The 15,260-nt window shown below is 45.7% G+C and overlaps 1 protein-coding gene across 2 annotated transcripts in view; it reads right to left on the bottom strand.

Moving 5' to 3' along the window:
- The window catches only part of MORC2 (MORC family CW-type zinc finger 2), a 43,454-nt gene that overhangs the window by 12,806 nt on the left and 15,388 nt on the right, over positions 1–15,260 (bottom strand). For both annotated transcript variants that reach the window (XM_017499569.2, XM_017499571.2), the window contains exons 4-12: positions 12,434–12,502; positions 11,710–11,800; positions 8,374–8,482; positions 3,752–3,911; positions 3,532–3,643; positions 2,889–3,014; positions 2,215–2,294; positions 1,411–1,493; positions 950–1,035 (exon numbers count right to left, since the gene is read on the bottom strand). In XM_017499569.2, the coding sequence (XP_017355058.1) occupies positions 950–1,035; positions 1,411–1,493; positions 2,215–2,294; positions 2,889–3,014; positions 3,532–3,643; positions 3,752–3,911; positions 8,374–8,482; positions 11,710–11,800; positions 12,434–12,502 (916 nt within the window). The remainder of the gene's footprint in view (positions 1–949; positions 1,036–1,410; positions 1,494–2,214; positions 2,295–2,888; positions 3,015–3,531; positions 3,644–3,751; positions 3,912–8,373; positions 8,483–11,709; positions 11,801–12,433; positions 12,503–15,260) is intronic.

The following is a 15,260-nucleotide window of genomic DNA, read 5'->3' as shown; positions in this document are numbered from 1 at the left end:
CCACGCAACAACTCAAGCATTCCTAATTAAAAACATGAGTTTGGCTTTTTGGTAACAAGGACGTGTTTAAATATGAATGGGTTATCATGAAGCTGCTGCAAATCTGTGCAAATACAGTTATATGGTGGAATAAACATCAGCATATCGTCATAACTTCCCCAAAATTCCACTAGTATGACAGTAAATCAGTATTATTTTAAAAAGCAAAAATTCACAAGAACAATAAGCATGTGCAAGAAGATACCATCATGTGATTACTGTCAACAAAATATTGGAGCTAAAAAGCAGATGGATGAGTAGTGGACTGACTTGGACAGAAGACACCTGAAACCCATGCGTGCGCCAAGGAGGCCAACAAGAGGCAAAACAGTAAATCAAACCACAGAGTCCAAAGTGACTCCAGACATGGAGATGGGACAAGCAGGTAACTTAATAATCCAGGACAAATGCTGATTCTAAATGAAAAAGATACAACACTCAATCTCCAGCATTATTCTACATACATAACACCAGTGAGGGAGAAAATGAATGTGAAAAAATATATATGTAACATAAAAAATAGAGTAGTATCATGAGGTGGCAGAAGTATAAGGGAGTTTTAAAATGTTACTTCTTAAACATTTTATGTTTTTCAAGTTTTATCCAATGAGCATTTTATACATCCTTTAAATGAAAAGAAAGAAAAGGGGAAGAAAAAGTAAGACCGTGCCAGAGGATGGTTTGGTGCTCTATCAGAGGTGTCAGCCCTGCCCTGTCCTTTTTTGACTCAAGAGCGAGCTAAGAGCTCAGGTTAAGACCTCCGTCCTACAAGGGGGTATCTGACAAGCATTTAGCATCAAAACGTTAATGGCTTTCACAAAGCAGTCTTGGTGACAGAATAGCAACCTGTCAATAATCAGTCCAAAAGCTACCTCATTTTAAAAGATCCAAGGCCAGGCCTGGCACTCACCGCTGCTTGGCCTCCTTGATCCTTTTCTTGACATCAGCTTCTCTGCGCAGAGTGATGGCTGTGTTCTGGACCTGTCGCAACATCACCTGCACACACATTTGCATCAGGTGAGGGGAGGAGACACTCTGGGCCATAGCAGGGAATAGTAAAACATTACATCAAACTTCTCAATTTATCTCAAATATGTAAAACTACACCTGGAAATTTACTTCTTTCTACAGAAAATGAACTCAAAATCTGTGTTTTACTTGACAAGGCTCACAGGACATGGGCTTCCTTTTTTTTTTAAGACAGGGTTTCACCATATCGATCAGGCTGGTCTCAAACACCTGACCTCAGGTGATCTGCCTGCCTCAGCCTCCCAAAGTGCTGGGAATACAGGTGTGATCCACCATGCCCAGCAGACATGGGCTTCTAATACCAGAAACGCTGGAGAACAGCCGCCTAGGCCGGGGCCTTACCCTGGAGTCCCGCGTGAGGTCTCCACCTAGGCGTACTTCCAATGTCCGAGCTTTGCTCTCTGCCTCCCGTGCCTTCTCTTCAGCTGAAACCCAGAGGAGAACTTGGTAAGGAATACAAAGATTGAAAACTCTTGGTCATCCCTCCTGGATCCACAGTGGAGTCCCTGCTGGACAAGAAGTGTGTATACCACCAAGGAAAAGGAGAGCCAACGGGGAGCTACAGCTGGCGAGCAGTGTGAGGGCAGCCTCTGTGCCTGGACTGCAGTCAGTTCCAGAAGGAAAATCTGGCATCCAAACCTATCATGGAGGCCCCAAGGAAACTTTACAAATGAACCAGAACAGGTTAAAAAAAAAAACACCCAAGGCAAGCAGTTAAACCCTCAGCACGAGCTAGAAGCTAAAGAAGTCTTCAGCCAATCACTCGCCAACAAGCAGCCGAGAAACCCTGAGAAGCCCTTGAACAGCGTGAGAGACTTTGAGATTTTTGCCCTGAAGTCAGAAAAAACAATTTCACAAGTATTTGGGCCAGAGGTCTGAGTGGGATTCTTCAATCAGGGAAAGCCAAAGAGTTGAAACTTTTAGGCCCTGTAAATGGCTGAAGAAGAGAAACTGGATTCTAGAAAGAAGAAATGCTGAGGGAGTTGGCATGTGGAGGAAGGGGCTGAAAAGTAACTGAACTATGCTTCAGGAGAACAGCCTTGTCCCTGAGTGGTGGACTCAGCCTTTCCCTGGAACCCCATTTTGGCCACAAGCAGCATACCCCAGATGCCCCGCACCCCACTCCTACACCGGGAGTGGCATTACCAATCCTTGCTACGTGCTCTGCTTTCTTCACCTCCTGCTCCGCACGGGTCTTGAAACGGCTTGACGTGTACTTGTACATCCTGATCAGTGGAAAAAGCAAGCTGAGGGCCCACGCAGCAATGGGGCAGGTGGCACACCCAAGCACAGGAAGCACCCTGCCTTCCTGCCTCCTCCCAAGCTGTGCTTTCCTGGCCCCTTTTGATGAGACAAATCCAAGCTCAATTCAGCAAAAAGATGCAATTCCTAATTCCACTTGCCCTTAGCCTCCTGCTCTGTCTTTGATAAGCAACCTCACTATTCGCCGGGGGTGTCATTCATCCCAAAGCAGAAACAAACCTCAGGAATAAGCCAAAGCCATTGCTTTCCTATGTAGTGTCTAAAGGCCCCTTGGCCCTGAAGCCGAGTGACTCAAGACAGCTCACTGTGCCAGGCAGGGCACCCTCCCTGTCACAGACACACACTCAGTGAGCTTATCCAGCCACCTCCACAGCCTATCTGTCCCTCCCCTAGGACCCAGAACTGACCCGGTGACCAATCACAGGCAACTTAAAGGCCCAAACATAATCAGCATTACCAGAGCCTCTCATACAGCATCCCTCCAACAACGCCCCAGAGAAACACAGCCACATCCTCGGCCCATGGGAGACAGCAGGCCAGGGTGCACCAGCCCCTACCTGGGCTTGTACAGGCAGCAGGAGAGCCTCTTGGTCTGAACCTTGTGCCCGTGGATGAAGATCCTCATCCGGGGATCAATATACAGCACAGCAGCATAGGCCCGGAACGAACGCCGCTCTGGCTTCCTGGAGTGGGCAAGAACAGAGAAGTGCTGTCACCTGTTCCAGAACAGGGCTGACCAAGGGCACAACATCCTCTCTGCAAGCTCTCCACCTTTCCATGTTAGGTACTGGTTTCTCTTGCTGCCCTGACCCAGGGCTCCCTTAGTGTGAGCACCACATCCTGTCCCTCTCACATCCTCAGCATAGGTACCCCACAGGCAACTGACCTGGCCCTTTTACTACCCTACCACAGAACCCTGGGCAATTCCTCTCCCCACTCTACACCTCAGTTTCTCCTCCTGCCAAATCAAGGATTTGGATCAGGGGATTATTAATCTTTTCTATTAGCTTAGCTGAGGATCTGTTGTCCTATTCATCTTCTGTCTTGTAGCAAGAAGACGTGGCACTCTCAGCTCCATCAACTCTAATGATGCCACCAAGAGAAATCCAAGGAATGTGCTCTCCCCTCTTTCCCTGAAGCCACCTCCTGAGAGCACCAACACCAGTTCTAGGGCCTCCCTCCCTTCCCAGCCACACTCACGTGCCCTCTGGGGATGTCTCTGCCATTTGGATATCTCTTGGATTTGAGATTATGTCTAGCTCTGGCTCTCCATTATCCATGAGCTTGAGATTGAAGATGATCACCAGTGTTCCTGGAAAACAGAAACCCTTTGTCCTGCCAGTGCCCCGGCCCATCCCCACACCACTTATGATTCTGGAGGTCCCAGATTCTAGGGGATGCAGGCTCAAAGCCTACTTACCGCTGTCCCCAGGAATCTTCATAAATTGGGTCATCACTTCCTCCTCAGTGCGGAAAGGAGAGTACTTATAGATGAGTTCTGTCTCAATGGCAAATTTCTCTACATTGTCTGTGACAGGTTCCCGGGTCCGAGCATTCCAGGTGGGCAGTGGGACTATCACCTGTGGAATAAACATGAGCAGGCACTTTAAGGGAGCCCCCAGAACAGCCTTCCTCCCAAATGTGCATCTATCTTGTCCCTCCCCATACTCCCATACTGTAGCTTCACACTGCTGTGAGGCCCAAGCTCCACAGCCAGGCACCAGATGCTCTGTGAGCTTCAGGGCTTCCGCCTCTTCCCAAGACTCAGCCACACGATTACTTCCTTCAGGATATGTTGGTTTATATGTTTAGAGTCTCTGCATAGGAAGTTCCCTGCTTGGGACGCCCCTGGTCATTTTCTTATTTTGGTAAAAACTCTTACCACTAGGGAATGTATTTGCAATTACCTAGTGAATCTGCAGATACACATAACTAACCTACAATTTAGCAAGTCCACTCCTAGGTACATACCTACCCTAAGAAAAACTTTTGTACATATGTACCAGTGAACATGTAGAAAAATAACCCGGGCCAGGCACAGTGGCTCACATCTGTAATCCCAGAACTTTGGGGGCCAAGGCGGGCAGATCAACTGAGCTCTTAGGAGTTCGAGACCAGCCTGGACAACACAGAGAAACCCCATCTCTACTAAAATACAAAAAAATTAGCCAGGTGTGGTGGTGTGCACCTGTAGCCCCAGCTAGTTGGGAGGCTGAGGCATAACTACTTGAACCCAGGAGGCAGGGGTTGCAGTGAGCTGAGGTCGCACCACTGCACTCCAGCCTGGGTGACAGAGCAAGACTCCATCTCAAAAAAGTAAAAATAAAAATTACTCAAATATCTATTCTAGAGTGGCCAAATTAAACTGTACAATGGAAAACTATGTAGTGATGCAAAGTAACAAACTAACCGCTACTAGCATCAACATGGATGAACATCATAAACACAATGTTATATGAAATAAGATACAAAAAATACCTATAGTACAAGTCCATTTCTAAAAATTCACAAATAAGCAAAACGAAACTATTATTTAAGGATGCATACAAAGGTGACGAACTATAGTGCAAAAGAAGGAAATCATCACAAAAGTTACCTGAAGGCAGTTCTTTCAGGGGCACAACAAGAAATATAACTGGTGAGGGCACACAGGGCACTTCTAACATCAGTCTGTGATGGTAGCAACACAGGTACTGACTTTAAAATTATCCTCTGAACTGCACAAATATTTCCATACACTCTTTCATTTATGTGGAATTTAGTTTTAATAACGTCTAAGCGATATTTTAAAAAATCCTACTCTTTCTTCGAAAACCCAACCTCCTATGCCATTTCGCCAGAGGCCTCACTGTGCTCCTCCCTCCGTGGTTGCTAGGCCGCAGCCCTTGCAGAGTCCTGCAGACAGCTGCCTGAAGGGTTTCCTCTGCAGAGCAAGCCAGGCTAGGCACCTCAGGGGTTCAAACGCTTAGGAAAAAGGGACTCTGTAATCTTAACAAGTGCTGGGGTGGTAAACTGTTAAGAGTTCTAAGACATTTTGCTGGTTTTTTTCTTTTTTTTTTTTTTTTTGAGACAGAGTCTTGCTCTTGTCACCCAGGCTGAAGTGCAATGAATGGCACAATCTCAGCTCACTGCAACCTCTGCCTGCCGGGTTTAAGCAATTCTCCTGCTTCAGACTCCCGAGTAGCTGGGATTACAGGCATGCACCACCACACTTGGCTAATTTTGGTATTTTTAGTAGAGACAGTGTTTCACCATGTTGGCTAGGCCGGTCTCAAACTCCTGACCTCGTAATCCGCCTGCCTCAGCCACCCAAAGTGCTGAGATTATAGGCGTGAACCACTGCACCCGGGGCATTTTGCTGGCTTCTAAGAAGCTTTGTGCTGAAAGTATTCAAGTCGAGGGCTGGTCTGGGCACATTCCTCCTCAGCCTAAAATGATCTTATTTTGAAATCTTGGCTGAGTTTGCACTGGAGTACAATCCAAAATAGTGACCTTCTAGCACCAAGTAAGGAAAAAATCTCAACCTAGCCTCTCCACCACGGGAACTGAGTTCCATTTGTGTTCTGTAAAACTGTACCTCACAGTATGCCTCCCGTTCTTCACAGCAGTCCCAGGTGAAAATGGCATCACTTTGAACACTGGCATTCACTTCCGCAGGCACCCATTCCTCCCCTCCAGAACACTTCTCCTTTAGTTTCAATGGTACCACTTGACCAGTTTTCTTCCTACCTTTCTGGCTACCCCTTTGTCCCTTTGGCTTCCTTCTCCTCCCCCCAACATTTAGATATTGGCATGGTCTAGGTCCCAGGTCCTCTTCTCACTCTATTCTCTCCATTAGGTGACCTCATTTGCTACCAAGAATCCTGAAGCCCCCAGGCGTCCCCCAAACACCAGACCCAGACTTCACTTTGTATGTCCAAAAGAAACTTATACTCTTCCCCTCCATACTTCCCTTCTTCATTCTTCTCAACTCCAGAGAGCCCACACCCCAACTGCCACAGCAGAACCTGTGAGTTATCCATGACTCCTCCCCCTCGCTTTCACCTTCCACTAATCAATCAATCACCAAATCTGTGGGTCCCGCATCCTAAGGAGATGGCAACTCCATGTATTTCTCTCACCTCCCTTGGGCAAGTACCACCAAACTACACAGAGCCTGGACTTCTCAACTGTAACATTCACCCTAATCTTTCCAACCCAATCACCACACAATCGCCACATGGACTTTCTTAAAAGAATCTGATACTGGCACACCCTTGCTTAATAAAGCCCCACACATTCATCAAGGTCCTGAGGTCAAACCTAACCTGGCCCTCCCTGATCTCCAAAGGCCACCACCTTTCTCCAGGTGGCCCTACTGCCAAGTCTCCTCCCATAGCCCTCAGGGCCTTGAGCAGGCTGCTTCTACTGACTTCTATACCCTCCTGTCACCATCTTCAGTCCTATATCAGGAAACATTCCTGAAAACCCCAACCCAGGCTATATTTTCCTGTCCTACTTCTCCTAGAAGCCCGTTCTTTCCAGCTGCCATTCTTCTCTCACTCCAAGTATGCAGAATGAACTAACATACCACACCAAAAAGGCAAACAAACCCACTGGCTTGCTATATTATGATGGAAGGCCTGCCATTCCCTACCTGAACAAGTTTGCTATGATTAAGGCTCAGATCTAAACAGGACCAGAACAAATTTAATCACAGCTAATCAACACAGATGAATTAAATTGAAAGTTTGAATTCATCTGTACTCAGAGCCAACAATAAAAAAAAAAAAAAAAAAAAAAAAAAAAAAAAAAAAATAAATAAAAAAACCAAAAAAAAAAAAAAAAAAAAAAGTTTGAATTCAACTACCTGCCTCTGTCAAAGTTGTAGATTTCTTTCTATAGAACCTCTAAGCCTCCTTCTTTCAAGCCCGGGCCTCCATGTCTTACATAGGAAAGGAGGTAAGAGTCCAGTCTAAGGCTGGGTAGGCCACAGGACTGCCCTGATCCCCCACAACGAGGGGACACCAACCTCACCAGAAACAGCTCTGCAGATATCTGAGCCACAAGGCCACAGGGAGAACCAGCCAAGCATGCGTTTAGCTTACACAATCAATTATCAAAATCATTTAAACTCAGAATATTCTGATTTCATTAGTCCTTCCAGCACACCAATAATCACTGGGCTGTGCAGCCACTCCCAAGGTAAGACCCAGAACATCAGCTCCTCCTGTTTTCCATACACTCACCTGCTTTACTACCTGCCCAGGCTCTCTCTAGGTATCTGAGTCATACTTTCTGACATAGAGTAATACATTTCCTCAAAAGGAAAATGAGCTCATAGCACATTCCACAAAATCACCATCAAATAGGAAAGACACATGGTCAGGGAAGCCCAAAATACTCCCCCTGATAAAACAATGCTCCATGGTAACACTCTCTGCAAGATGGAATTCAAGTGGCAGATCTAAAGGAGCTGCAAATCCAACTCTTTTGTTTTTTTTTTTGAGACGGAGTTTCACTCTTGTTACCCAGGCTGGAGTGCAATGGCGCGATCTCGGCTCACCGCAACCTCCGCCTCCTGGGTTCAGGCAATTCTCCTGCCTCAGCCTCCTGAGTAGCTGGGATTACAGGCATGCGCCACCATGCCCAGCTGATTTTTTGTATTTTTAGTGGAGACGGGGTTTCACTATGTTGACCAGGATGGTCTCGATCTCTTGACCTCGTGATCCACCCGCCTGGGCCTTCCAAAGTGCTGGGATTACAGGCGTGAGCCACCGCGCCCGGCCTAATCCAACTCTTAATTCCTGCCACTTGACAGTCTCATTCTCAGACACAGTTGTTCTCTGAAGAGCTCTGAGATTTCACTTCCTCTCACATTAAAGTTATCTACCTCAACTCCTCAACCAATTCATCAAACCAGCTAACTGCATAACAATTAGGGGAAATGTGCTCCAATCCTGCAAACCCAAAGAGTCTAGCATTGCAAACCACCTACGAAAACTGCCTGGGCAGACTCAGGAAATGGGGACTGGTGATTCAGACCACGAGGATGGGACCTACTTCATCAATGCCTTCTTCCTCATGAAAGGTACGAGACAGAAAGAGGCAGGTCATGGTGTCTTCCTTCTTCGTAAACAGGATAAAATCCTTCCCAATGCGCATTGAGCCCCTGAAAAGGAAGCAGAAATATGTTATTCTCCCAGGGAGTCAAAAGCTCATCTGCAAAAGAAATCAATCCACTCTCTGGACCTGACTGGAAGGCTCTCCTAAAGGCCTCCCTAGGTCCCAGGACTCTGTGCTGAGTTCCACAGCCCTTGTTCTCTCTCCAACCCCCAACCCTCCTTGCCCTCCTTTTCCACAGGCCTGTATAACTCCTTAGTCTTTACTTACAACCTTCTCAACCACACCATACAGGGTTCTCTCACCACCCTTCTAGGGCGGGCTCATTGCTGACCACCAGCCCCAGGTTAGTCTCACTCCCTGCCTATTGCCACAATGCTGAAGGGCAACCCTGCTGTGTTTGAGCTCTGGGTTCATCCCAGCTGCATGAGAGGTGCTGTGCCCTCTGACTGTATCACCATCAGATTTTAGTAGCTGGTACCCTCAACACGTCATATTCCCTGCTGACCACACCCATTTCCCACTGTGTCCTTCCTCAGCTGACACAAACTCCCCTCCATTCACCAAACAGCAGCACTGTCAAGTGAAAAGCCCAGTGTCTATACTCATAAGCCCTCAAAAAACCAGTATGAACCCAAGGTACAGCAATACAGAGGGGCTAATAAAATTAATTATTGACCACAGGATTCAAGGAGGCCTGTAATTAGCTCGTGTCCAATAATTAGAGCCATCTCCTGTCTCAGAATTGTTTTGCCACCTCAGGCTCATTACAACACAGGCAGCTCCCTGCTTTTGGATGCAACTGGTTTCTGGGAACTGTGCCTTGAGGCTGATTTCCAAAAGGCAAAAGTCTAATGAAATCAACTGCTTCCTTCCTCTGTTTGGCCACCTTAAGCCAGCTAAAGAGCAGGCAGGGACAGGCCTTTCCAGGCAATGCAAGGCAGGGCAGAAGCCTGAAGCTCCAGCAGGAGAACTGCCCACCGAACAATGGGGCTGTTCAGCTCCTTTCTTCCGAGCAGCTTCTGCGGCTTTATGGCTATTATCTCATTAGTCTTCATAACACCCCAGGGAGATGATGGAGGTGGAAAGCCTCATTACTCTCTTCTGTGTAAAATACAAATCAGCATGGCATGCCAAGCACACAAATGAATGTCATGCCCCATTTCCCCAAACACTCAGGAAAATTCCCAGGACACTATTCAAAGATACCCTGGGGGCTGCCAAGTCCTAGTTCTCCTCCAGTACCCAAAGTGCTGGCAATGCTCCTTGCCCTGACAATTTCACAGACCACCTCTTCCTCCTTCCCTAAAGCACATGGGGAGCAAGTGAGGCACGTTATCTTGCCTTCTGTCAAAGCGTGCCCTTGACTTACTCTGGCAAAAACTCTCACTTTGTAAAGCCTCTATCTTCCTTCTGACCTTGGCCTCTGAATAGCAAAAGCCCCAAACACCACTTCTCTACTGGCTTCCTTGCTTCTCAGCCCTATTCTCCCCACAAATCACGTTCTCCTAAAACTTACTCAACTTCTGAATTGGTTTCAAGATGATTTTACTGTCTACTCTGAACACTAGATGGCTCCATCTCAATGGGACTTTCACAAAAGTCTTCCACTAAAATATGCTAATAACAACACTCTCACCTTCTATACACTTTCCTTCCCAGTCTGCCAACCACTTTTCAGAGTCACATTTCATTTGTTCCTGAACCTCACACTGTAAAGGACAATGTCAGAGATTAGAACCTCATTTTCTAGGTTAAGAAACAGGCATTCAGAGAGGTGAAATGGCTTGCCTGAGGCCACAGAACTGACAGAACCAGGTAGGAGGAGGCTGACCTACAATCTAGATGAAAAGTCGGGATTTCCCCTGATACTAGGAGACCTCAGTTTTGGGGGATTTAGATCACCTGCATCAGAATTATATGATTACAGGTGATTCATTTCATCTGTGAAAAACAGATTCCTAGCCCCTACCCAGATCCACTGAATCAAGCCAGCAATCTGTCCTGGAAACATCGGCAGGAACCAGGCTCTCACAGCAGTGATAGCATATAATCCTTAACCTACTTGGTATGCATTATCATCTCAACTTACAAAGGAGAAAGCTGAGGCTTAGAGACGTAATTAAGAGGGTGAAGTGAGATTTTAACCTTAGCTTGTCATTTAAGTGAAATGGACAGCAGCTCCATTTTGCAGTCAGAAAGACCTGGTTTCTACCCCAGCTCTATACATAGGCATTTTTATGCCTTTGGGAAAGTAACTTCACCCCTAGAAACCTCAATTTCTTCATCTGGAAATGAGAATAATAGTACCTACAACCTCATAGGGCCATCATGAGGCTTAAATGAGATCATTCGTGTAGTTTATAGCACAGTGCCTGGCAGATGGTAAGTGTCTGTTATTACCATTTGCTTCCTGCCCTGAAACGCAAATCACAAAGTCCAGGTACCAGGTCCTGATTTCTTTGGAAGTACTCCCTTTCTTCTCCACTCATCCAAAGCATACTGCAAGTGAGGACCAAGTGATACTGCTGACTGATCAAACCACCGCCCTCCCTCACACAAACAACACGTTTCCACAGCAAGACTGGAAACGTGACTCATAATTCCATTTGCACAAACTCCAATTCCACTAAATCTTATTCCATCCAAAGGTATGTACAGCTGGAAGTGAGCATTTCAGAAATAGAAACCTTTCTCTTGGGGCTTCACTCAAAACCAGAACAACACATTCCAAACACTAACCAAGTGGGAAGCAAGGGCTAAGAAAAAGTCCCACGGGATTTGCAGTCATTAGGTAGGTCCCTGCTATAGGGCCCTGTGGTACATTCAGCATCCTCTGGGACATTTCTCTTCCTTATCCTGGATCCCCAGTGCCGGGCACAAAACATGACATGCAGCAGGTGCTCAGGGAACACTGCTGCACAGTAAAGCAACCCCTTCATCATCTCAGACATCCCAACACAAGAGAATTACTCATATCCTTGACTACAGGGTAAAAATAAGAATTGGAGAGGTGCAGTTCTAGAGCACAGTGCCAAGAGAAACTTACAGCCTCTCCTGTCCTGTTTTTGGATGTTCATACTTTTCAATCTGTGGAACAAACTCAGCTGGGAACAGCTGGTAAGCTACTCCAAAAACCACCACTTTCTGATTTTCTTCCAGTTCCAGAATTATAGTCACAGAGGGACAAGGAGAAGGAAAGTTTTCATCCAAGAGAAGCAGGACAGCATTGTTGGATTTTGTTTGAGCCCTGTGACAAGCCTCTAATATACCTACGATTTTAACCCATTCCCATATTGCCCAATCTGAGTGGACTCAGGTGTTCGCTTGGCTGACTTCCCAAACTGGATCACACTGGCTGCATCACCTGAAGGGGCAAATACAAGAGAAAGTGATAAGTTTGCATTTCTTTCCCAGGGTCCTCAAAGTCAAAAGTCTTGGCCTTTTTAAATCCAAGCAGGGCTGTGTGTCTACTGAAAACCTCTCTCCAAGGAAATTCACCACCATGAAGCAAATAGAGGCACAGCTTTGCCTGGCCTGTTGCTATCTCCATCACTGTGACCTATGTTCTATTCTCAGAATGAAGTAAGACAGCTAGGGGAGGCCTCTGTAGTTTCAGCTCGAGAATGTTGTGCAAGCTGATAAATACAATGTAAGAGACCAGTAATCTGATTGACTTAGGATTGCCTTTCAGATCCTATCTCCCATATTAGGACAAGACGTGGCAAATACACTAGTAGAATTAAGTCTGAGATGTTGCAACAGACTTCTCACTCCCCAGGTGGATCTTCAGACATAACATTGAGGTTAAGCATACTAGTCAGCGAAATATATTAAAAAAGAAAAAAAAAAAAAAAAAAAACAAAAAAAAAAAAAAAAAAAAAAAAAAAAGACATAACATTGAGGCAACAGAAAAACAAATTCACGTAATAAATACTTTGTAAAAATGGTTACGTCGCAAACCACTCCCCCCAAAAAAAACAAAAATTTCATCACTTACTTGGATCCATTCCCGCTCCATCATCCAAAAAGCAAAGCATAAATCCTCCTCGAAGGTCCTCTCGTCTTTCTGCAAAAGAAGCAGCTGACATTACTGGGCTGTTATCCACCAGAGGGTGGGTAACATGGGCATGATCAGAAGGCAGATCAATGTGAAGCTTGGTCCAAAAAGGTCAGTCAAGCCTAGCTTTCTAGGCTAGTGGGAATTAAACTTCAGGGTCCTTGAGGTGGCAAATTCCCATCCAAGGTTCTCCAGTGCTTTGTAGGTTCATAACAAAGATTGAGAGAATCTATGAGGGCAGGGATATCTGGTCCAGCATCTGGTCATACCCACCACCACTGAATATGCACATACCTCACACATATCTCAATCATCTTTATCCTTCTGCTCACTCCACCTGGATTACTATCTCTTCTGCCCTATGCCATAGACCCCAAGCACTAAAGTACTCCAACTACTACATACCATATCTTATCAACACTGCTCAAATGCAGCAGGGTGCCTCCTTAAGTCTGGGGTAGCCTTCAAAGTGATGAAACCAGACATGGTATGGGCACAGCAGTGGAAGCTGCTATCTAAAAGATGAAGTACTGTATCTATACATGAGCATCACAAGGCTGACTGGCATTCTGAGCTATCTGCATTCATTATCATATCCCCTGCTAGCTATGGTCCTTGAAAGCGCTCCCCAACCCAATAGTAAGAAGGCATATGGTGCAGTGGGAGGTGCCTGGTTCCTAGCTGACATGCCTGACAGGAAGAGAGAATGGTCCTTTAGACAATAAGATGCACAGCAGCTGCGGTGGGGTTACCTAGCCAACAAAAAAGGAACACAATAAACTATGGTTGCCATTCCAGTGAAAAGAACCTTTTCTCTCAGTAATTGTCTTCTGCAGCAGCAAATAGTAACTGAAAGTAGTCTGGGTCCAAGCATGTCATGGTCAATAGAGAAGCAATTCCCGAATATGCAAAGAGGCTATACTAGTTTCCAAGATGCCTTTTGACTCAATGAGGACTAGGTGAGCAAAGGAGGAACCAGCCTTGGAATCAAGGAAGTTAATAGACACAAAGATGAGAAGGATGTGAGGCAGAGGTGTATAGGCAGGGGACCCACATAAACCAAACAAGCCAACTGCTCATATAGATGCTAGTCAGTCTACTGATTGGCACAGGGATAAAGGCAGCACTTCTAAGAGGAAAGAGGTCTGTGTAAGGTAATACAGGGGCAAGCCCAAGGCTGCTCTGGAGCCTGGTCCCTAACTGAGGATATTTTAATCTCCCCAAGCTTCAGTTCACCAACTTTGTACAACTATCTAAGCTGACAAATCTGTTGTAAATGATATTTGTCCTTCCTTCAGGCTAAAAACTCAAGTGAGTAGTGACTGCCCTCTGTTAAATAGACTTATCCAGGTAAATTAAAATGCTATTTCAGCAAAGCTATAAACCACAGAAATGTTCAAGTATCACTCAGTGTTCAGAAAGCTGAGCTTAATTACAAGTGCTTCTTGAAAGTTCAAGGATGAGGATCTTCCTGGAAGTACTATTGGTTAGATAAAATTTCTCCTGGTGGCAGTGCCTCTAATTAGTCTGGGGAATCCAAATGAGATGTGGCAATCAAGAACAAGTACAATAAAAGTGCAAAAGCCTTCAAAATTTCCATCTGGAAGGAGCCAAGTGTCATATGAAAACTCAAACTGGGTCAGGTACAGAGAATGGTAAAAGCAGCGTTCTAAACCTAGCCAAAAGACATTTGCTGTACACTACAGTCACAAAATGTGCATGAAGACTCTGCTTTGGGATCTAGAAATTGATTCAAGCCAAACACATGTGAAAAGTCCCCAGGGACTACTGGCATTCCTTGGACACTGCCTAAGAAGTTACTTTCTAGGCCCTTATGTTAGTTAGGACAGAACTCTCAGGCTGCTTTAGCACACCATCATCACATAACAGTGAGGCTGGGATCCTTTTCTGGCTCAAGGACTTCATTTCAAAGCTTTTTTATGTAGTTTAAAGGTTAAGAGATGACACTGGGAAGATCCTCCTGGCCACATTGTAACCGACAGCCTATAAATGGCTAGTAGCGTCTAGGTCCACAGTCACATGCAATACTGCTCATGGCCAAGAAAGGCTAAGACAGTACTGACTTCTTCAACTTTGTAAACAGACAGTGTGGTCTCTTCACCTTGTTTCAATGCTGATGCCAATCACTTGTTTATTCAATGACTACTTGGTGATCAGTTCTTCTGTGCCTGGTTGTGATGAGGACAAGAGAGTGGAAAAATACAGATGTGATCACTATCTTCATAAAGCTTACAGTCTAATGGACCCTACTGCCTGCAGCAGATAAGCTAGGAAGGACAGGAGGGTTTAAGCTGAAGGAGGCTGAGAAAAGTACTGGCTAGAACAAAATGTAGTATGGGTAAGAATTATCCAAAGAGCTTGTGAAAATACAGACTCTGGGCTCCCACTGGATAGTCAGTGTAAGTTTGAGGTGGGGCATCTGCATTTCTAACAAGCTCCAAGATGATATTGACAATGTCTGTGGGTGGCCCATGCTTTGAGAAGCACTAAACTGGAGCAAGAAAGAACCTGAAGGCTTCCTTGCTCAAAACTATCTCCTATCACCTGATATTTAATCAGTCAACTGAGCGATATCTGAAACCTTCAAAGATAAAGAAGGGGGAATTCTGGATGGAGAAGAGTGTAAGCAGCTGGGGATTTCATGTTCCCTGCCTCCCATCACACATCTTGAAAGCAGGACAGAGAAGGCAAAGCTGAACTGCCTGCTTTGCAGCTTAGCTTCACGTCCTGGGAACAGCTATGTAAG

Source organism: Cebus imitator, unplaced genomic scaffold (assembly GCF_001604975.1).
Source record: "Cebus imitator isolate Cc_AM_T3 unplaced genomic scaffold, Cebus_imitator-1.0 Scaffold258, whole genome shotgun sequence".
Classification (NCBI taxonomy): Eukaryota; Metazoa; Chordata; class Mammalia; order Primates; family Cebidae; genus Cebus; species Cebus imitator.
Note: the sequence above shows the minus strand (reverse complement) of the source record. Positions and strands in the feature narration are given on the sequence as shown.